Below are 24,110 nucleotides of genomic sequence, written 5' to 3'. Positions count from 1 at the left end.
GAGTTCCTCTTCTCTCTCTCTGTGTGTGTGTGTGTGTGTGTGTGTGTGTGTGTGTGTGTGTGTGTGTGTGTGTGTGTGTGTGTGTGTGTGTGTGTGTGTGTGTGTGTGTGTGCGTGCGTGCGTGCGTGCGTGCGTGCGTGCGTGCGTGCGTGCGTGCGTGCGTGCGTGCGTGCGTGCGTGCGTGCGTGCGTGCGTGTGTGTGCCTGTCTGTCTGTCGCAGAGATCCCCATTAGGCTTACTGTCTTCTTCATTCTGCTGATTCTGCCTGTGGTCATTGGGATTATTCATGTGGTGAAAAGAAAAAAACTAAATGTTACAGGTAAGAATGACTATATGATGCTGTCAGTAAATATGGCTATTCTTATTAAGGTAAGGGGTGGGTGATGCATGTAAAACAGCTCACCCTGAATGTACTTTGGCTTTAACATGATCATGGTTGATCATCTTAATGATCTCATGTATTTTTTGTAACACACTCTCCTCAACAGAGCCTCCTGAAGTTACTGAACTTCAAGATTTGAAATAACATCAAACCCCTCCCCTGATATAATTAATTTTCTGGTGATTTAAATGCAACATTTTTCAATTATTACACAGTACATTGAAGCTAGTGTGTAGGATTTGTGTGCTGTGTTTTTGCGTTCTTACGCTTAAAGTGAGCCCATTATATCTAAAGTTCATGTGCATGTTGCGCCACCAGCTTGTTACTTTTTAGTCTATATATTACTAAAACATAAGTCAACAAGAATAGTTGACAATATCATGTCCTTAATGAGTGTTCGGCCTCATTTGTTACTTTGTGGCCTTGTTTGTTTATTTTTTAATGTGCATATCCTAAGACTCATTCCCATGTCTCAGGGATATTGTGTGTTTGTGAAAAGAACGCCATATGTTGGTGTCTTTATATTTTGTATGGTTTCATTGAAATAAATAAAAACTTCTATTCTAACTATTCTAACTTCTCTAAAAACCTATTTGCAATAAAAGAATAGTTCATACAGTACGTTTCCTTCTGTATTGATACAAATATCCAAAACACAAATATAGACGACTGTAACCAACCACAGGCTTGTAGCATTTGTTCTTCCAACATGTTCACCAACTGACCACACAGAGGAGCTACAGCCTATCAGAGACATCCTTCAGTCAGGTCATTAGACGAAGAGGGCATTCCTCTGTTGAATTACAGTACATCATTTTGTGGATAAGCTCAATATGTCCCTTTGATAATAGAGAATACTGTTGACAATTCTTGAACAGCCTGTTAACATAACATCTGAACGCTTGGTACAAATGTAGCCATGGGATTTGTTTCATCATTTCACTGAGTTGAATGTCAAATGGAGATCAGTGGTCTCTGCTCAGGGGCAGGCAGGGAGAGAGGGGAATGCATGGTCAAAGAGGCAGTGGCAAGAGAGGAGGGGGAGAGAGCATTTTGCCATAGGCCTACTGTAAGTGCCCAAATGCATGCAAGTTTAGAGTTGGCCGACCCAGACAGTCCAATAAATCAGAAGTCGGATGAATGGTCATTTAGCACTTCACTGGATGGACAGGTAGCGTGCACCAAAGCGGATATAGCCTGGCTGCTTTGCAACACAATAACTGATGAAATAACAAGCAATCACCAACTTCCTCAAATATAAATCAACTGAACTCACCCTCAACTGCATAACAATTGAACAACAGAACAGTAACTGATCAAGATACGAAGAAGCCCTGCTTGAATATTCTCTGCAAAGAAGCAAACTTTCAATGTCAGTAACCTATAGAAAAGGGCCTTTGCATTGCATGCATCAAACTCATAATACTTCACATTTGAGTGTACTAGGGCTAGGCTACAGTATCCACATTACAGGCACGTTGCAGGACCAGCGTTTGCGTGAGTGAGTGCACGCGCAAGGACACACTGGTGCTGCTGCTGAGTCGCTTGCTAGACTAGTGACAGTGAGGGCATACTGATCGAAGCAGGTAAGTTAACGTAGGCTACATATTGATTTGTTGTTGTTATTTATTACCTGTTTTAATAAGTTAGGCCGTATTTACTAGTAGGAATCTGCTTCTTCATGTAGGCTGCAGTTACCTAGAGACAGCCGAACTCACCTTAGCTGGCTAACATTAGTAATGTGAAGCAAATTGAACACATTGAACGTCAACGACATGTTTCAACAGCATGAAAACACAGGGTTTGTTTTAAGTTGTAATGCAATCATCTACGTTACCACCTTATGGACATGGAAAATCCATTCTGAGTGGAGACAAAACAATAACGTGAAACGGTAGCTGCTATCGTAGATCAATACATCTTTAGGTTAATGCTAGGTAACGAACATATCAAATTAGCCGGGCCCAACTACGCCTTCCCAATATATGTTAACCTAATGGTCATTTATGTTAACATCAATAACGTTACTGAACAGTCAACAGGAACTAACGTTAGCTACCTTGGTTAGCTACTTTGGTTAGCTACGTTGCTAGGCTGGAGTTTGGTAACGTTACATTAATTTCACGTCAGTCAAGTAACGATTTATCTAATAGCACAGGCATACCTAACTTTAGGCTATGAGATGTTATTACAACTTTGTTATTAGCGGTTTCTTTGTAGGGGTTTGTTACTAGCGTGTATCATTTACTGTTGTAGTAATAATGGGCATATTTTTTACTGAATGGCAGCTTGCACGTCTGCGGGTACAAGTGTAGCCAATGATGTGGTTAAGAGTAAGTAAGTGGGTGTTTTATTAATGGCCTGTTGAGAGACATACAATGCGAAATGCCTATAGTGGCGGAGTCAGGTGTGTGGTTGTGCAACAGGTGAAATGTAATGGTGACTAAGCATACCTGGAGACCTTTCCCTTACTAATGCATATGCGTCACACTACATAATGTATTTGTTTTAGCCATGTCAAACAGTCCTGCACTACTCATGCGGCTAATGGCCTCGGCCTACTCAGTGGCCGAGAAATCTGGAGCCATCGCAAGGAGAGTGATGCAGAGCGGAGACCTGGGCATAGTTGAAAAGGTGGGAAAGAAAAGTACATAGATGTGGGATTACTGCCTGTTTCACAATCAAACTACATATGTGGGATTAATGTCTGTTTTACAATCAAACTACAAATATTTTATTCATTGAGAAGGTCGGGCTGATGAATGACCCTTTCTCTGCAGACAGGAGCCAATGATCTGCAGACTGCAGCCGATAGGCTGGTCCAACAGAGCATCTGCGCTTCACTGTCCCGCAGTTTCCCAAAGCTCACTATCATTGGAGAAGAGGTATCAGTTTCAGTGTCCTCATTTCTCAACTCGAAGATGTATTAAATTGACCTGTCTAACTCAGGTGTGTGTGTGACCTTGCTGTTCACCTAACCGAACTGCAGGACCTGCCGGCAGAGACAGTCGAGGAGGACCTGATTGACACAAGACAAGCGGAGGAGGTCTTGCTGAAGCCCTGCCCACCAGAGTACAGCGGTCTGAAGGAGGAGGAGGTGAGGAGGACAAAGTCCACTCTCTTAGACATTACACTGGGAGCACAGACATATCAGCATTAGAGACATTACAGTGGGAAGCACAGCATTAGAGGGTTTGGCTGAGGAATATGTTTGTACGTCCACACCTGAGGAAGTAGTCAACAAAAGTATTACTTTATACATGTTCCTACAGCTGACACTCCAAGCATTAACCTTATATATTTCAGTGTGAGAAATAACTGTACACCCCCTAACTGTGTATTATTGTACACCCACTGTTGACATGGCTTACTTAGAGCACTTGTGGAGATTATTGGTTGTTCAGTTTGGTTGATCAGTGTTTTTGTGTGCGTTTGCCTGTTGAAAGCTTGTCGTGTGGGTTGATCCACTGGACGGCACGAAGGAATACACAGAAGGTAAGATATCTTGACATCTGTCAGTAATCTTTCTCATGCAGCTTGCATCCATTTCAGTTCAAATCTCAAATTAGCTGACTTTCAGCATCTGATTGAGCACACTTGCTCTGTAGTGTCTTGGTCTATTTCCGTATCAATGCTTTTATTAATCTCTGGTGTTCATTAAATAACCCCACCGACCTATGACAGTTATGTTCAGATTTAAATGCACCCACTGACCTGTAACAGTTATGGACCAGTATGCACCATACAGACCTTGGGAAAACTTCTCTGTGTTGTATGTCTGTAAGTGTTAGAAACTATGTGTTTTAAGATTGCTGCTGCCTGCCAAGAGGTTTTTAATCTCAGTGGGATTCTAACCTGGTTAAATAAAAGTTAAATAAATAAGATAAAAAAAGGTGGCCCTGTTATCATTGGGCTTTAAAGCTGTGGTGGTGTGGGTTCATGGTGATGGTTTATTTATAGCTGCCTTACTTTCACTTAAACCCCTCTGCGTATTGTAACCATTTGCTTCCACGCTGTCTCCCTCCCTCCCTCCCTCCCTTCTTTCTGCTCTCTCCATCTCTCACCTGCTTTATTTCTTTCTTCATTTTCTTCCTCGTTCTTCCTGTGCTGTTTTTCTTGCTGTAGCCGCGAGTTTACTGTTCAGCCCCACTCACAGGCAGAAGGTCCACTCAGGCTCCGAGCGTCAGCTGTTGGCCACCGCACTCCGTAGGCTCAGGATGGAAGGGTGGGGCAGTGGGGTGTTACTGGGATGATTCAGGTGCAGAGAGATCAGGAAATCAGAGACACTTACGTGAGGGAAGTCACTTAGCTTTGAACCAGCTAGCGCTTGTTTTGATGACTGTTGAGGCATATTGCTTAAGCCGGCCTTACACTGTGTGATTTTGCAAAGATTTGAAAAAAGATTTTTGAAAGACTACAGTCTCAGACCCTCTCACATCTAAAGGCAAGTCATAGAGTTTTAAGTTATAAACTAGTCACAGACTTTGATTTTGCAAAGACTTGCGATAATGTCAAACATGTTTGATATTGTCGGAACGGCAAAATTAGAAAAAGACTGACCGACTGGCTTAAAACTGCTAAGGTTGGCACCTTAAACAATCTAGTTGATGGGAGTGTGCCACAATCCAGTGCAACTCCCATGATTTTTGTCCAACTTTAGAAATTTAGTTGCCAACTGTGAAAACAGACCAACATCGTACTATGCAAGGCCAGCTTAAGCTACTGTAGTATACCTACTAACTGTGGGTGGTGCTTTTTGGGGTACAGGGAGGATACGGATTATTACACAGCCTTGTGTGAATAGATTATGTTGATGTTTTCGATCCAGGGCTGCTCGACCATGTTACAGTATTGATTGGAGTCGCGTATGGTGGCAAAGCCATAGCAGGAGTCATCAACCAACCCTTCTTCAACTACCAGGTATGAGATTTCATGGTACTCCAGATACTCCAAGCGATGTTACGCAGTGAAGCTAAAACATTTTCTGTCACAAACATTACCTCACTATCCACTGCCTGCCTGCCTGTGCCCTTGGCCTGAATACACTGTAAAAAACAGTCTCTGTGGACAGCAAAGGCTCCAAAAATGGCAACAACAAAAACAACTTAGTCCAGCTTGGACCATAAAAACATAAACTGTTCCAGCCAATCACTGACAAGATGCATGTTTGCAAGAGTTTCAACTGCACGGGAGAGGGAGTAGCAAGCTAGCTCTCTGTTCTGTTTTGTGTGAACGTGCTGTTACCCAACATCGCTTAGAGCACCTTTAAGTAGTTTTATCTGTAAGAGCAAAAAAAAAAAAAAAAACAACGGGTCAGATAAACCACCACTTTCACAAGGGCCTTGGTTGTCTGGAATAACTGACGTGGACTGGACCTCATCTTTTCTTAATTCTGGTGGTTAAACTCACCTCTTCTCTTTTAGCTGGGTTCTCACCTGTTCTCTGTGCCCTTAGCTGGGTTCTAACCTCTGGTCTGTGCCCTTAGCTGGGTTCTCAGCTCTGTTCTGTGCCCTTAGCTGGGTTCTAACCTCTGTTCTCTATCCCCTTAGCTGGGTTCTAACCTTTGTTCTATCCCCTTAGCTGGGTTCTGGAGCGGACTTGGGCAGGACGATGTGGGGGGTCCTGGGTCTGGGAGCGTTCGGCTTCCAGCTGCAGGAGGTTCCAGATGGCCAGCGAATCGTCACCACCACGCGTTCCCACAGCAACAAGCTGGTGACTGACTGCGTGGCAGCCATGGAGCCGCACAGCGTCATCAAAGTGGGAGGGGCAGGAAACAAGGTGGGTGCACAGCTGAAATTTCAGATTCCAATCTCAGCTTCTCACCCCTCCAAGCAGTTGAGCCGATTGCACCCAAGTAGACAAAAACTAGTGGAATTCTTTATTCACTCTGCATACTCTAAGGAAGCCATTTATCAAACTAGAATGAGATCAGAACTAAGATAAATACATACCAACGTGTGGGGTTGTGTGTGGTTCACCGTTTGTCTCAATAGATTGTCCAGCTTGTGGAAGGGAAAGCCTCTGCCTACGTGTTTGCCAGCCCAGGCTGTAAGAAGTGGGATACCTGCGGACCTGAAGCCATCCTGCAGGCAGTGGGGGGTAAGCTTCCTTCCTGGTTCTGGCATTTATGACACTCTGACTTTCAGAGTGTGCAGTTTGTGATATTGAAAAGGCATTTTTGAATGTGATGTTCTGAGTGATTTTCTGAAATACAGGGATTTCTTGTGTACAGTAGTCATCATACAGTATGCTGAAAGTGTTGATTAATAAATTATTAAGAAAAAATGCATGGCCAAGTATTAAATATACAGTGTGAACACTGCTATTGTTTATGTGCAGATCATTTATAATGGCTGTCTGTCCTTTCCCCAGGCAAACTGACTGACATGCATGGGAATGCATACTGCTATGATGCCAACGTCAAGCACATGAACTCAGCTGGTGTGTTGGCCACTCTGAGGAACCACGAATACTACGTCAGCAGGGTACCACAGTCTGTCAAACAGGCACTGTCTTGAAGAGGAAGGCATTCTGGGACATGTAGTTTTAAACTCCATCACTGGTCTTCTTGGTGAAGGATAAAGCTACATCTTAAATGTAATGACACACTACCTTTTTGTCCGATTTTTATACTGCACCTTCATATCAACAGTGATTTTGACCTACATGAGGCAGCTGATGGAATGTTTGCTGTGTGATAATGTTGCTCACAGTGATTAATTGACTAATGAATCCCACTCATCTTTGCCATAGCTCACATTTTGTATATCATTAAAGGACCAAAGTTATATTCTAAATTCTGGAGTCTCACTTTCTTTGGACGCTGTTGAATAAGAGTATCCCCCCCCCCAGAAAAATCAGAATGATCCCCGCCTGTACAAAAGACACGAGACGGAATTGACCGCACAGTTCCATTTATTCCACTCAAAGAGTCTGAAACAAACTGGTACAAATTTCAAAACTGACTTTTTTTTCTCAATTTTTTGTCATTTAAAACACTTTTACATTTCCTGACCAGGAAGTGTTAGGTTTAATAGAGTAAAACAAGGCATACGGCAAAATCTAAATTTAAAGCCTGAAAAAGACCTTACGAGACGGACGATGCTTCCTTTTTCACGGGCACAAATGTGCGTGGAGACCGAAGGATTGACGGAGACCGAAGGCTGAAGAGGACCTGCTGACCACAACATCTGACCCAGTAACAGTCATATCCCTTTCCGTATCTACACCTGGGCCGTGCACCTCAAACCAGCTCACAAAGACGAGTACAGTCACTTTTGGTTCTAGTCTAACAGTTGATGTCCATCATCAACGATATGAATACTCTATGGTCTTTGTATTTCCTTTAGTGGAAGTGGAGGTCTGAGGAAGTATTAAAAATGAATTAAAGTTTGATGTTGATCACTGCGTCGAACAGAATTTCATAAATTGATGTCTCAACATCAAAGCTGACTGGTCACATTGCTTTTCCTCATAAACTTGGTCCACATTAAACATTTTGATGATCCCCTCTAAATGCCAGCAGACTCAATAGGAGCCACTAGGTGGCAGGACTGTGCTGCGTGAACACTGACGGCCCTTACGGCAACCTCGAGCATACACCCCCCATCTTAGCTCATTCCATGTGAGCGCACATGTACGCCCATTTCAACTGATGGGAGGCTCTCCACATAGCGAACTCTTTAACTCTGAGGGAAACGGAGGGGAAACAAGTGCCAATCTGTTTTGTGAGAATGCAACAGCACTCTCTCAATTCATTGAAGCCCAATAACACGACATCAGGAAGCCGAGTACCGTGGCTCCTGATGTCAACATTTGAGTGATTCTGGTGTCACAAATCATCTTCAGCCTTGGACTCCACAGTGCGTTCAGCCTGACAGCCTGACACGGGCACAGGAGCAAGCCCTGAACGCTCCCCTCCCCAGCTAGAGAGGAGCGCCGGGAGGGAACAGCCTGCGGTGGCCAGCAGGGGGGGTCAGCTGCTGTCTGACTGACCTGTGCACTTGTGTCAACACCCTTCCACAGGTTCCGCCCTGGAATCTCTCTTGCCAGTGTGAACTCACAGGCTTAAATCAAAACGACACACGTACAATGAGTGACACAACTACGTTCTTTTCTCTCTTTTTTTTTTGTATGTTTTGTTCGTTTTCTTTAGTTTTGTTTAGCTGTTGTTAAGGGTGAATGGTTATGGTTCTCATGAGTGGTTTGGTATATATGTACACTTGGTTCTTTTTCGTCCTCTCGGGAGTTGAATGGTAACACATCTCTGGAGGAGAGATAACATTCTTGAGTCTGGGGGGGCGGGTGGGGGGGTCTGCAGGGACCGGGAGGGGGGTTTTGGGGGGGGTACCTTAAAGGCCGGGGCTTAAAGAGCCCACGGCCAATGAGAGATAGAACACGGATGGGGCTAATACGGAGATGTACCCGCTGGCTGAGGTGAGGGGGGTTCTTGCCGCTTTCCGAATGGGGAGGAAAGAGGAATATCCATTTGGAAGGAAGTGACATTTTAAATACAGTCAAGGACTCTGAACCATCCTCACCAGAGCCCCTACCCCTCCCTCTTATCCTGCCACATTCACACAGGCATTCACACACACACACACCCACCCACACGCACACACACGCACACACACACACGCATGCACACACACACACGCACACACACACACACACTGTCTTTCAAATATTTTCTTCAATTGAAGGCAGGAAAGTATCCTTTCCACGTACACACACAAACACACCATCATCCCCATGTGCACAAGCATAGTCTCACGCACACACAAACAAACGATTTTATCTGATATTGCTGCACCTTGTAACCATAGAGGGCAGAGCACGACACATCTTATGGCAAAAACCAGTCACTTTCTATGGATCCCTTAAAAATGACCAACAAACAAGCAAAGGAACAGCAACATTAGTCACAGCAAATTTCTCGCTTTTATATGTACATAAGAAAGTGATGTGGAGTGTGTGTGTGAGTCTGAGTGAGGTGTGTGTGTGCATACGTGTGTGCGACTGTGTGTGTAATATGTGTTTGTGTTTGAATGTGTGTGTGTGTGTGTGTGTGTGTGTGTGGAGGGGGCAGTATGCACTCCCCTCAGCGAGACAGAAGGAGAGAAAGAGAGAAAGAGAGGAGATGGGGTGGGGTGGGATGGGGTGGGGTGGGTGGTGGTTGGTAGGTGCAGTGGAGCTGTGGTGCCCCTGGGGCAGATGGGGGTATTAAGGTGGGGGCCTGGGGGGCGGGTAGCTGTTGGACGGCCCAGGCGCTCACCTCTTCTTGGGGGCCTGAGCCGTGCGTGGGGGGGTAACTGGCCGACCTGAGTTCACACCCCCGTACTGATACTTTGCTTTCTTCTCCGAAGGCTTCAAAATCTGAGAAGGAGGAGAGGAGAGAGAGAGAGAGAGAGATGCAATGAAAGAAAGAAATACAGGTTGAGTGCAGACAAAGGCCTACTTGTTCACGTAAGTGACTGGGTTGATAAACTGTGTTCATGTGCACGTGTGTGTGTGTGTGTGTGTGTGAGAGAGAGAGGGAGATACCTGGAAAGAGCACATGAGCGACTCGTCCACACTCATCATCCCTCCGGCGTTGTCAAACTCCCCGCAGTAGTTGGGAGCCGAGAACAGAGTCACCAGCTGTCGCTTGGCAAAGAACTCATATCCATCCTCCACCACCTGACACAAACAAAAAACAACAAACAAACAAACAAACACAAGCGCGACCCATTAATCTTGACTCTGTGCCATCAGTGCTCCGACTGGAGGCCACTAATCACAGTAATGGCCTGAGTGAGCATCTTCAACTCCACCTCAGCTGAGCCGCTCACAACGGACGCTCAAATCCATCAGAATCAGAGGACACAGGGTGCATCTCATCACAACTACTTCCCATCATCATCACTGATTATCCGTGTTATCCCCCCCACCAAAGCAATAGAGATAAAAATCGTAAAACAATTGAAAGTGGGTAAAAGAAATATAAGACATTAAAATTATGGGTAAAACAACCCTATCTAAAAATCTCCATTGTAGCAATATGCACAGTTGAGTTCAGGGTGTTTTGACGTCCTTGATTAAGTTCATGACTAAAGTGTGGCCATTGCTCCTTTTTGTCTTGCGTTTGGTACAGAGACGACATACCTGGTGTGCTCTGCAGATGAGAGACGACATACCTGGTGCGCTCTGCAGATGAGAGACGACATACCTGGTGCGCTCTGCAGATGAGAGACGACATACCTGGTGCGCTCTGCAGATGAGAGACGACATACCTGGTGCGCTCTGCAGATGAGGTCCAGGTCGTGGCGGTTGAGGAACTTGCTGACGACGTCGGCCCCGAAGGTGAAGGAGACGCCGCGGTCGTTTTCGCCCCAGCCCTGCACGTCCTTGTCCGGGTCTGACCACAGCAGATCGCACAGCAGCCCTGACGACGCGCACGCACACACACACAATATTAAAGTACCACCCAAAACAGTTCATGATATCAGCACATACACTATCTTTACTACTAGTGTGTTCAAGCTCCCAGCAAAGAGAGGGAGAAGAATGAAAAAGAGCAACAACAATTACACATCACATTTACACAGCGCTTCAACAACAAACAGATGAAAATATAAATCATGAAAATATAAAACATAATTTATGGGGTTTTTATGTGTGTGCAGTGGTGTACCTGTGTCTGGTACATCATGCTTATTATGGGGTTATGTGTGTGTGTAGTGGTGTACCTGTGTCTGGTACATCATGTGTGTGTGTAGTGATGTGTGTGTGTAGTGGTGTACCTGTGTCTGGTACATCATGTGTGTGTGTGTGTGTGTGTGTGTGTGTGTGTAGTGGTGTACCTGTGTCTGGTACATCATGTTTGTGTGTGTGCAGTGGTACCCATGTCTGGTACATCATGTTTATGGGGTTATGTGTGTGTGTAGTGGTGTACCTGTGTCTGGTACATCATGTGTGTGTGTGTGTGCAGTGGTGTACCTGTGTCCGGTACATCATGTGTGTGTGTGTGTGTGTGTGTGTAGTGGTGTACCTGTGTCCGGTACATCATGTGTGTGTGTGTGTGTGTGTGTGTAGTGGTGTACCTGTATCTGGTACATCATGTGTGTGTGTGTGTGTGTGTAGTGGTGTACCTGTGTCTGGTACATCATGTGTGTGTGTGTGTGTGTGTGTGTAGTGGTGTACCTGTGTCTGGTACATCATGTGTGTGTGTGTGTGTGTGTGTAGTGGTGTACCTGTGTCTGGTACATCATGTGTGTGTGTGTGTGTGTGTAGTGGTGTACCTGTGTCTGGTACATCATGTGTGTGAGTGTGTGTAGTGGTGTACCTGTGTCTGGTACATCATGTGTGTGTGTGTGTGTGTGTGTGTGTGTGTGTGTGTGTGTAGTGGTGTACCTGTGTCTGGTACATTGTGTGTGTGTGTGTGTGTGTGTGTGTGTAGTGGTGTACCTGTGTCTGGTACATGATGTGTGTGTGTGTGTGTGTGTGTGTGTGTGTGTGTGTATGTGTAGTGGTGTACCTGTGTCTGGTACATCATGTGTGTGTGTGTGTGTGTGTAGTGGTGTACCTGTGTCTGGTACATCATGTGTGTGTGTGTGTGTGTGTGTGTGTAGTGGTGTACCTGTGTCTGGTACATTGTGTGTGTGTGTGTGTAGTGGTGTACCTGTGTCTGGTACATCATGTGTGTGTGTGTAGTGGTGTACCTGTGTCTGGTACATCATGTGTATGTGTGTGTGTAGTGGTACCTGTGTCTGGTACATCATGTTTATGGGGTTATGTGTGTGTGTAGTAGTGTACCTGTGTCTGGTACATTGTGTGTGTGTGTGTGTGTAGTAGTGTACCTGTGTCTGGTACATCTGTAGGCCTCATGATGCGACGGATCTGCTCCATGGACTGGAGGTCAGGAGAGAGGCCTGCAGAGAGAGGACAGTGGGGTCACACCATCAGGCGGGAGCGAGGAGCACACAAACACACACACACGGGAGAAGGGAAGAGAAGCATGTACACACACACACATAAGCATACACAACCAGAGAAGCCCTGTGGAGAATCGGGGGCAGTGGGGTCAGACCCATGATGGGAGAGAGGAGCATGCGAACACACACACACACACACACACACACACACACACACACACACACACACACACACACACACACACACACACACACACACACACACACACACACACACACACACACACACACACACACACACACACACACACACACACACACACACACACACACACACACACACACGGAGAGGCAGACGTGCACACAGCCACGCAGATGGCCCCACAGACAACATTCCACACACAGATAGGAACACAAACACACAGATGAGACCACAGATCGGACAAGCGACTGGGAAGACAGACAGTTGAGCGAGTGGGCCGACTGCCAGCCAGGGCTGATAGACGGGCTGATAGACGCCGGGCAGATGGCCTGGCAGATAGCCAGCCAGACTAAACACTCACCTCCATGACAGCAGAAGATCTTCTCGTCGATGATGGCAGCTATGGGCAAGCAGTTGAAGCAGTCTGTGAAGGTCTTCCACAGCTTGATATTGAACCTGCGCTTGCCTGCATATCAGGATTTGGGATAAAGCAAAAACACATGGTATGGTTTACAGAAGTATTTTTTTATGTATGTGTGTGTGTGTGTGTGTGTGTGTGTGTGTGTGTGCGAAAAGCCTCGCTGAGAAGTACATGAGTATATGTGTGTGTGTGTGTGTTCCTAAGATTCAAATGATATGTCTTGTCTAGGCAAAGATATATTGCGCTCCCCCCCTCCAGTAATACTGCAGTAGTGATGAGACTGGTTGTGATAAGTTGCTAAGTGATGTCTCACTACATCACTTCACGGTCTCTGAATCATTGTCTATTCCAGTCAGCAAAGGGGGTAGGATTCTTCATAGAACTGCAATATATCATTCAAGACATGATCAACAATATTTCCTTTTACTTTCATATGTATTGTTCGATGCTCTAAAGAGATAAAATGTTTGGAACATCCAATCCCTTTAAGAAGAATCAGAACTAGTAATTTTGCCGCCAAATTCTCACTTTTGTTGTCACATTTTTCTCCACAGAGTTCCCCCTACAGCTTTGGGGTGCATATTTCATAACCATTTTTTTGGTCTTTTCGCTGGCTCTGCCATGATGAGAGGGTGTGTGTGTGTGTGTGTGTGTGTGTGTGTGTGTGTGTGTGTGTGTGTGTGTGTGTGTGTGTCAGGGTTCATACACATTTCCACCAGAGAATTTCCATGACTCTTCCATGACTTTTCCATGATTTTTTCACAAATTTCCCTGAAACTTTTGGGGTGTTTTTCGTTTTCCAAAACCTTTCCAGGCCTGGAAATTGGCATTTTCAAATTCCATAACTTTTCCAGCAGGTTTTTTAAAAAAACGCATGAACCCTGGTGTGTGTGCACGTGCACGTGTGTACACACTCACACTCGTCGTAGAAGCCGTATATGCGGTTGATGGAGGCGCACTCGTGGTTGCCGCGCAGCAGGAAGAAGTTCTCGGGGTACTTGATCTTGTAGGCCAGCAGCAGGCAGATGGTCTCCAGCGACTGCTTCCCTCGGTCCACGTAGTCGCCCAGGAACAGGTAGTTGGCCTCGGGCGGGAAGCCGCCGTACTCAAAGAGCCGCAGAAGGTCTGTGTACTGCCCATGGATGTCCCCTGCACAGGGAGAAGGAGAGAGAGAATACAGAATTAGATTGAGAGAGAGAGAGAGAGAGAGAATAAACCATATAGTAGTATTTAGTAAGTTTCTTTTTCTTTTTTTTTTCTTAATTTTGTATGTGTTGATTGTTTCCAAACAGATATTGTATCTGTTTGTATTGTTAAACTGTATGTCTGCTTTGGCAACACTGCTTTAATGAGTCATGCCAATAAAGCTACCTTTGAATTTGAATTTGAGAGAGAGAGAGAGAGAGAGAGGGAGAGAGAGCGATAACAGACAAAAGAGAATATAGCAAAAACACACAGTGAGTACTGTACAAATATGCCATTATTTGGCATGATTGAATAGGAAGAATTAGTCCAGAGGGTGGACAGAGGGGATGAGAGATTTGATTCATGTAATATGTGTCTTGATGTTTTGTGTGATGTTGGTGCATTCTGAGCCCCTGTGATTCTACTGTGTTATCTGTAACACTAGCTTTGGCAACACTGTGCCCAAACAGTCATGCTAATAAAGCTCCTTTGAATTTGAATTTGAATTTGAGAGAGAAAGGGGTAGCAAGAGAGAGAGAGAGAGGAGAAAGAGGCAGGTGAGAGATAGGGAGGGAGTATGTGAGCGAGAGAGAATGTGAGGGAGGGAGGGAGAGAGAGACGGAGAGAGAGAGGAGAAAGAGGCAGGTGAGAGATAGGGAGGGAGTATGTGAGCGAGAGAGTATGTGAGTGAGAGAGGGAGAGAGAGGAGAAAGAGGCAGGTGAGAGATAGGGAGGGAGTATGTGAGCGAGAGAGAATGTGAGGGAGGGAGGGAGAGAGAGACGGAGAGAGAGAGGAGAAAGAGGCAGGTGAGAGATAGGGAGGGAGTATGTGAGCGAGAGAGTATGTGAGTGAGAGAGGGAGAGAGAGAGGGAGGGAGTATGTGAGGGAGAGAGAGAGAGAGAACGTGAGAGAGGTAGGTGAGAGAGAGAGAGGGAGAGAGAGAGGGAGAGAGAGAGGAGAAAGAGGCAGGTGAGAGATAGGGAGGGAGTATGTGAGCGAGAGAGTATGTGAGTGAGAGAGGGAGAGAGAGAGGGAGGGAGTATGTGAGGGAGAGAGAGAGAGAGAACGTGAGAGAGGTAGGTGAGAGAGAGAGAGGGAGAGAGAGAGGGAGAGAGAGAGGCAGGTGAGAGGGAAAGAGAGAGGCAGCAGGTGAGAGAGGGAGATTAAGAGAAGGGAGCGTGCACTAGAGAGAGAGAGGGAGAGAGAGAGGCAGGAGAGAGGGAAAGAGAGAGGCAGCAGGTGAGAGAGGGAGATTAAGAGAAGGGAGCGTGCACTAGAGAGAGAGAGGGAGAGAGAGAGGCAGGAGAGAGGGAAAGAGAGAGGCAGCAGGTGAGAGAGGGAGATTAAGAGAAGGGAGCGTGCACTAGAGAGAGAGAGGGAGAGAGAGAGGCAGGAGAGAGGGAAAGAGAGGCAGCAGGTGAGAGAGGGAGATTAAGAGAAGGGAGCGTGCACTGATGTCTGATTGCCGTCCTTGCGGCTCTGATGAGGGTCTTGTTCTACAGACTCTCTTGGGGGCGGGGAGGCCATTTATATCCCAGTGTTCCACTTTTTGCCCTACACACACCCCCCCATCCCCATCCCCACACACACCAGCACTCCACCCACACACACACGTACACACACCAGGTACCCCCCCCCCCATCCCCACACACACCAGCACTCCACCCACACACACACACTTACACACACCAGGCACCCCCCCCCATCCCCACCCCACACTCACCCACACCAGTGCTCTACCCACACACACTAACACTCAGCAGCCACTCCCCCGCCACATACACACACACAATCACTTCCCACATGCACACTCACACACACCAGTACTCCACCCGCACACATACTTACACACACCAGGCATCCCCCGCGCACACACACACACACACACACACACACACAACCACTTACTCACACCATCGTCCTCCTCCCCTCCCCTCCATGAGTATGAGTCTGCACAGAACTCTGGGAGGACGGGGTGAAGGGAGAGGCCTGTCAGAGCTGGACTAATCACTGACCCCCCACACAGCACCAAGGACGAGCCGACTGCATAGCACCGACGAGGAGAACTCGGCTGAACCACCACACTAATGAGAATGCGCTTGTTCTCCAGCAGGAGTGGCCCGTCACGTGAAAGCTAAACAGCAGGCGAATGATGTCATTTATCCTCCCACATGTCAGAGAATTTGTGTGACAGTTCAATGTCCTAATTTTCTAGACTCACTTTGACAGGAGGCTGACAACAGCGCAGCAGCATTCAATGAGAACAGCTAGCCTGCTAAAAGAGATGTGTAGCTACTAGCTAGCCTGCTAAAAGGGATCTGTGCTAGCCTGCTAAAGGAGATCTGTGCTAGCCTGCTAAAAGATATCTGTTCTGATCACTGCTTAAATATATGTGTGCTAGCGTGCTAAAAGAGATGTCTGCTAGCCTGCTAAAAGAGATCTGTGCTAGCCCGCTAAAAGAGATCTGTGCTAGCCCGCTAAAAGAGACGTGTGCTAGCCCGCTAAAAGAGATGTGTGCTAACCTGCTAAAAGAGATCTGTGCTAGCCCGTTAAAAGAGATGTGTGCTAGCCTGCTATAAGAGATGTGTGCTAGCCTGCTAAAAGAGATGGGTGCTAACCTGCTAAAAGAGATCTATGCTAGCCTGCTAAAACAGATCTGTGCTAGCCTGCTAAAAGAGATGTGCTCTGATCGCTGGTCTCTGGCGTGCTGCTCCGGGTTCCTGCTCCCACCCACAGACGCAGAACGCGGCAGCTTTTAAGCCCACAGCCAGCTGTTTCAAGGGCAGGCAGGCAGGCTCTATAGCCAGGCAGCCCATCACTCGCTCACAGGCAGGCAGGAAGGAAGGCAGGCTCCCACACACTCACACCCACACACTCACTCACACAGCCACGTACAAGACACTCTTGCATTCATACACACAGTCACAAACATACTGTACATGCACCCCAAAAAAAATCACAAATAAGACAAACATACACAAGCACAAACACACACACACAGTAACACACCACCACCACCCACACACGTAAAATCACAAATAAGACACACATACTATCACACAGAAGGCACTATACTATCCCACACAAGGCACACATGCCCCCAGACACAGTGCTAGCTGGGCTGCCAGGTGAAGTAGCAGCCGCAGTAGCAGTAGCAGTAGCAGTAGCAGTAGCAGGCTCCTGGCCATGTTGTTTATGGAGCCGCAGAGGGGCCGAGACAGCAGTGCACATCAGCACTTGGACGCTTCTGGAGAATGCCAATTTAGTTTAATGGGAGCTGCTGACAACCAAGTACATCAGTGGAATTTTACACTTGGTAATTTTAATTGCCAATAAACCTGACAGGGGAGGCGAGAAGTCAGGCTGACCGACAGAAACCGTGAGACAGAGAGGGGAGATAGACTATGTGTGTGTGTGTGTGTGTGTGTGTGTGTGTGTGTGTGTGTTGGGGGTCGCAATAAAATGGCTTGTTCTAGACATCATGTTCAGGAGGATAATCGTTAAGATAATTATGGCCCATAAGCGTAATAGAGATCATAAAATACATTTTACACAACACACTCACACTCACACTCACACACACACACACACACACACACACACACACACACACACACACACACACACACACACACACACACACACACACAACACTCCACTAGTGGGGTCAGTTTGAGGCCAGAGTAAGTTTGAAGAGTGCCAGGACTTCTGCCAGCTGGCAAACAGCTGTATGCTGCTCCAGCGACAACCTGCAGGTGTGACACCGTGTGAGTCCTCAAAGTGCCGCCGCCAGACCTCACACAAGGATGCTGAACGCACACTGCAGCTCACACACTGCCTGTTGATGGGCATGTAGGCGGTGAGCAAAAAGTAGGCTAAAGTGATGTGTGGGCATTAATGTATGTATCTATATGCAGGAGTATCTATATATAGTGGCACAGTTGTATGGTGACATATGGTGGCGTTTTGATGTATAGTGCATGTATGCTATTTGTCTTTACGTACTGTATGTGTGGGAGGTGTTTATGTGTGTGACAGACTGGTAAGTGTGTGCATGTGTGTGTGTTGGGATCTGCACACTTAGCACAGATTTTGAGCGGTGGTGTGTGTGTGTGTGTGGGGGGTGGGGGATCTGCACACTTCATACAGCACAGATCTTGAGCGGGTGATGCGTGCGTGCGTGTGTGTGTGTGTGTGTGTGTGTGTGTGTGTGTGTGTTGGGGGGGATGATCTGCACACTTCACACAGCACAGATCTTGAGCTGGTGGTGCGTGTGTGTGTGTGTGTGTGTGTGTGTGTGTGTGTGTGTGTGTGTGTTGGGGTCTGCACACTCACCGCAGATCTTGAGCGGAGCCTCAAGCTCCAGCAGGATGGGCTGGCTCAGGAAGATCTCGCGGGACTTGATGCAGAGCCCACGCACCTCCGCCTCCGTCATCTGCACTATCTTCCCCGGCCTGCATCCTCGCACTGAGAGAGAGAGAGAGAGAGAGAGAGAGAGGGAGAGAGAGAAGGATAGAGAGAGAGAGGGAGGGAGAGAGAGAGAGAGAGAGAGAGAGAGAGAGAGGGGGAGAGAGAGAGAACTTTACTGTGAGATATAAAGCAGAGACAGATCCTGACCTAATACAGACTCAGTGACCAAAGTCTAGCCATAGAAGAAGGCAGACTAAGAAAATTCTGGTTGCCAAGAGAGCAAAGAATGTGTCACTGTGCAACAGGTGAGGTTGAGACTGAGGTGCACTTTCTTCGTCACTGTGAGAAATATACAACTATACAGAAGTCATACTGTGACAGGTGTACAAGTCTATTTTACAATCCCGGGGTTCTGTAATCCAGACAAACAAGAAATAATGGCAGTCTTACTTGGACAGCAGGCATAGACAGCAGGTCTTGCTGCCAAATATGTCACTGAATGCCATAAGGCAAGGCTTAAATAAATATAACCTCTACATCTCTATACCTAGAGATACACACACGTTTACATTTTGAATGCACATATCATGTGTCATGTACTGTAGATGTTTGTTTAAATGTTCTGCTTTGGCAATGCAAAAATATGTGTCCTGCTAATAAAGTTCACTTGAATTGAATTGAGAGAGAGAGTACAGGGATAGAGGGCAAGAGAAGGAGGAAGAGAGGGGGAGAGAGAGAGAGAAATAATGTTTGTGGAGAGAGAGGAGAGAGAGTTCAGGGAGAGGAGAGTTCAGAAAGGGAGAGAGAGAGAGAGGTGTTAATCCCTCTCACCATATTCGTCTCTGTCTCTGAGCTGTAAGCCTTGGCAACACTCTGCTGTGGAATCTCATCTTGGGTGTGTGTGTGTGTGTGTGTGTGTGTGTGTGTGTGTGTGTGTGTGTGTGTGTGAGAAAGAGAAAGAGAGAAACAAAAGTGACAGCTCTACTCAAACAGATGGCTTGCCCCTGGTTTGAGCCTTCAGATGACACACCACAATATCAAACACCTCTAGCACACACGCACACACTACTGCAAAACAAAAACATCTACCCCGGTACCCCCGAAAAAAACAGAAACTAGAAGATGTCCAGACCGACTCGTTGCCAGACAGTCCTGAATTCCACGCTGCTGAAGGGAGTAGCCCAACAGACAGAACAACTCCAAACAGAGCCCTTACAGAGTCAATGGGTCTCTACAGCGAGTGTGTGTGTGTGTGTGTGTGTGTGTGTGTGTGTGTGTGTGTGTGTGTGTGTGTGTGCGGGTGTTTATGTATGTGTGTATATGTGTGTTCGCGTGTGTGTACGTGTATGTTTGCGTGTGCATACGTGTGTGTATATGTGTGTGTGTGTGTCTGTATCACTGCTAGTGTCAGTATCAGTACTCTGAGGTGTATATGTGTGTGTGTGTGTGTGTGTGTGTGTGTATCACTGCTAGTGTCAGTATCAGTACTCTGAGGTGTATATGTGTGTGTGTGTGTGTGTGTGTGTGTATCACTGCTAGTGTCAGTATCAGTACTCTGAGGTGTATATGTGTGTGTGTGTGTGTGTGTGTGTGTATCACTGCTAGTGTCAGTATCAGTACTCTGAGGTGTATATGTGTGTGTATATGTGTGTGTGTGTGTGTCTGTATCACTGCTAGTGTCAGTATCAGTACTCTGAGGTGTATATGTGTGTGTGTGTGTGTGTGTATCACTGCTAGTGTCAGTATCAGTACTCTGAGGTTTGGCGTCTTCAGGCCGTGCCTGCTGGGAGTGGAGCAGTTCTTCCCTCTTGTCCCGACTGCTCCTCCCTCCTTCAGCAGTCATCAGGTTAAACTGGACTCAACTGGACCAGACCGGACCGGACCGGACCGGAGGAGCTCCAGGACCCAGCCCTCTCCCCTCTGCGTGCCGACGACGACGACGACGACGACCGCTGCAGCAGCGGTGGCCTCCTTCGCATCCGGGGGAACGCTGGGCCAGCTGACGACAGTTAGCCTACATTCCAAAAATGAGCAGCGCTAACACGTGTCGGGCCGCGGAGAAGGCGGATCGGAGGATCACCTGAAGCGCCGGACAGACCCGCTCATCATCTTCATCATCACCATCATCATCATCATCATCATCACCTCTCCAATCAGGCCAGCCACATCAAAAGCAGGCCGATGACCCTATTCACGGAGCGGCGGCGTGCCACACACACAATTGAGAGCACTGAACTGGGTCTGGCTTGGGCTTCCGAATAGCCGTGAACACGCAAACGAACAGCCAACACGCAAATACTACATCACTTCCAACACACCACAACCAAACACACCAATACTAAATACTTGTTTAAAATTTGCGCACAAGCACACTACCACCACAAATAGAATTAAATTCTGTGGGAAACACTGGAAGTCCTCTGTAGACAACGTGGCCCAGAGCGCAATAAGATCCGATTAATATCATGATGCAAGCTAACTCAACCGTGAGAGTAACTCAGCCGTCAACACACTGTGAGAAATTATGCAAATTCTGAAATTCCCTACCTGTTCAGACAACCACAGGCCTGCTTAGAGCATAAATGCACACGTTTTACAGCAAACTACCAACCTGGCCCAGAGGTCCAGAGCGAGTTCATCACTCTCTCTACCTGCCTGCCCTAAGAGAAAAGGGGGCATTGACCCTTAGGCATCTGTAAGTCCCCAGCTGTGTGTTTATGAAGATGCCAACCACTGACTTGTCTATGTCTATGTGAACCTTAAAGGGAATTCTGGCTATTTTTCACATAGATCTCTGAGGGGTCACTAAGTACCGTCATCGGTACCGAAAACAATCGCTGTCGGGCATGAACGTAACTCGCATTTCATCCATGCCAGCTAAAAGCACCAGTGTGCAGCAGGTTACCCATAACTAGGCCTGCCAATGCCCAGGATCTCAATTTCCCAACGCTGTACCTTTTAAATAGCCACCGGCACTGACACACACACACACACACACACACACACAGACAACCTCTCTTTCTCAGTCTCACACACACACACACACACACACACACACACCTCAGGCTCCTAAAATAAAGGAGTGAACCGTTGCACTCCTGCCAGGGCTGACTGTCTCCCGTAACAACAACATGTGTGCATCTCACACACTAAAGGTCAACACTTTAACCTGCCCAAGGACACTCTCCCCTGCCCGCACACATCTACGCACGCTCTCATGCTTCACATATCATGCCAGGAATACACAGTGAGAAACGGGGAGTATGGAGGGACAGGGAAAGAGAGGTGGGGGAAGACAGGGTATAGAGAGAGGGAGGGAGGGATAGAGAGAGAGAGGGAGGGAGGGAGGGAGAGAGAGAGAGAGAGAGGGAGGGCTAGTGGCAGGTGGCCGCCACTGCTGTGCTTATATTTTGTTCCAAGTGGGACAGAGAGTCATGTGTACTATAGAGACAAGCAAGTGGATTTGAGTGGTCTCCCATTCACTGTCTCTCATTGTCTGTCTTGCTTTTCATTCTATCATTATCTCTCTTGCTCCCACACACACAACCTTCATATTTATTGTCCTCATATTGCTATGCCAACCCCAGCATCCTTACCTTATTATTTTAACACGTATTCAAAGTGGGGGACCGGGCGGTACATAGCACAAGTATTTCGAAAGCACGCACTGGTTAAAATCATCATATGCTACGGGGCAACACGGAATTAATGTTATGGATTAAAAAACGATCACGACTGTTAAGTGAGTTGTCATTGTGTGTCAACACAATGTGCGAGCTCGCTGTCTTCACAAGGGGAACCATAATATTTGGAGCTGCTGACAGGCTTAGACAACACCTTTACCAATAGAATGAAGCCATAGCTCTTGTGATGGACGGGACGGGACAATGTTATTTACCGAGACGTTGGTGATCGTGCACAGAATAATAATGTGCGACGACAGGAGGAACTGGTGGCGGGCAAGGCCGCCTCCATCACAGCGTACATTGCTGGGCTAGTCGCGGGTAGAAACCATAGCAGCAACCTGCAGCACACATCGCTACCAATGATTATGTGGGGGTGTGTTCCCAAGCTCCCGCTACGGCTCCTGAACCGACCTGAAGCTACTCACAATTTGGTATTTCTTGATATTGAACGACAAATGTTCATCCAAACAATGTGTTAACACATACGTCAGGTCAGTGTCAAACTCATGATCAAAATGACAACCACTGTAGCAGCTATCTATCTAAGGCAAGCTTGGGTTAACTTACGAGTCGACTGCCTGATTGCAGTCCAAAACATCTGACAAAAAAAAAAGGCAGAGGGAGAGCTTCTGGCTTGACGACAACGATAACGTTAGCTAGCTAGCATGATGGCTGGGTAGCCAGGAGCCTACTATAACGTACAAGCTAATATTAGCTAAATATTATAAACAGTTTGTCGAAAACGTGTCACTATTTTGCTGTAAGTATGTCATGAAACGTTTTCTTGTTTCAGCAAAACAAAATATTGTGAAGCTACAAAGCTAGTTAGCCAGCCATAGGCTAACAAACTGTACTTTTAACATATCTATCGTTAGCTAACAAAAACAGAACTGGCAGACAAGCTAGCGTTACTTGCGTGTCTAAGAACGTTGACTGTCTGGAAAAGTCATTTCTTTATGGCGATATAGACCATAATAAAGTATCAGTTTAGAGAATATTGCCAAACGTTGTTAATACTAGGCACATTACCTTCCAAGAGTCGGGAGATGATGCTGTCAACGTTAAGCTCACCCTCCGCCATCTTCTGAGAAGAACTGTGAAGAATTGCGATTCGCGTGCTCACAGCCAGAGGGCGACAGTGATACTTAATGACAGACGTCAGTAAATCGCCTCCATGGTGCGTCTCTTTAGCCTACATTTCTGAAATTGTACAATACAAGACTTTTAGTAGTCGTAGATGTCTATTTTTAGTGTGTGTGCGTCTGTTACATTTGAAAACAGCCTATCACATCAGCCTATCAACATGGGTATTCAACTGGGAAAATTACAGCTTATAAAAAATTAACAAACAGGTCTTCATGGACAGTTATCAAGTTTCCCTTTCAAAGGATTCAGTTTGGATTTCATTCCTTAGCTTCCTCAATTCATTGTTCTGGGGAGTCTATAAATAGCCTATACAATTAAGACCAAGTTCGAAGGCTTTAACTAGCACAACGTTTACAAACTAGCCTACAAATGTTATATTACTATATATTATTTAAGCCTATAGCCTGTTATAAATAAATAGTAGGCCTAAGCCTACTTTATTACTCTACTTGGTGAAGGATCTTTCACTGCCCTGGCAGCACAATATGTCACAACCTGAGGGACATGGTTTAAGTAGCCATGTCTGTGTTTGTGTTAACAGACATATGTACCTGCATGCTCACACACACACACACACACACACACACACACACACACACACACACACAGAGAGAGAGACACACTCGTACCGTCTCTATTCTGTGTTCACATTTATACCCACATTTCTGTATTTTCGTTCTGTAGTGATACTAATTTGAAACACTTTGGCAACACTGGGTTCAAACAGTCATCACAAAAGAGAGAGAAGAATTCAGAGGATTTTTT

General features: G+C 46.5%; 2 protein-coding genes across 3 annotated transcripts; one reads left to right on the top strand and one right to left on the bottom strand.

Annotated features, from left to right (window-relative positions):
- The first annotated feature begins 1,828 nt into the window (after positions 1-1,828).
- On the top strand, positions 1,829-7,179 carry bpnt1 (bisphosphate nucleotidase 1). 2 transcript variants are annotated; one of them, XM_062551044.1, is made up of 10 exons: positions 1,829-1,968; positions 2,895-3,016; positions 3,163-3,267; positions 3,372-3,479; positions 3,829-3,877; positions 4,508-4,588; positions 5,211-5,302; positions 5,963-6,160; positions 6,376-6,481; positions 6,755-7,179. In XM_062551044.1, the coding sequence occupies exons 2-10, from the start codon at positions 2,897-2,899 to the stop codon at positions 6,898-6,900; spliced, it is 1,005 nt and encodes a 334-aa protein (XP_062407028.1). In that variant the 5' UTR covers positions 1,829-1,968; positions 2,895-2,896; the 3' UTR covers positions 6,901-7,179. The 2 variants fall into 2 exon arrangements, with proteins under 2 accessions (XP_062407028.1, XP_062407029.1); XM_062551045.1 differs by lacking the exon at positions 4,508-4,588.
- A 100-nt stretch (positions 7,180-7,279) lies between these two features.
- Positions 7,280-23,337, bottom strand: LOC134098099 (serine/threonine-protein phosphatase PP1-beta catalytic subunit-like). The gene is made up of 8 exons (XM_062551046.1): positions 23,229-23,337; positions 18,439-18,570; positions 13,836-14,066; positions 12,858-12,962; positions 12,220-12,291; positions 10,654-10,805; positions 9,926-10,060; positions 7,280-9,757 (listed from the first exon to the last, which is right to left on the bottom strand). The coding sequence occupies exons 1-8, from the start codon at positions 23,278-23,280 to the stop codon at positions 9,653-9,655; spliced, it is 984 nt and encodes a 327-aa protein (XP_062407030.1). The 5' UTR covers positions 23,281-23,337; the 3' UTR covers positions 7,280-9,652.
- Positions 23,338-24,110: the final 773 nt, after the last annotated feature.

The sequence above is a fragment of the Sardina pilchardus genome, chromosome 12, assembly GCF_963854185.1.
Source record: "Sardina pilchardus chromosome 12, fSarPil1.1, whole genome shotgun sequence".
Lineage (NCBI taxonomy): Eukaryota > Metazoa > Chordata > Actinopteri > Clupeiformes > Clupeidae > Sardina > Sardina pilchardus.
Note: the sequence above shows the minus strand (reverse complement) of the source record. Positions and strands in the feature narration are given on the sequence as shown.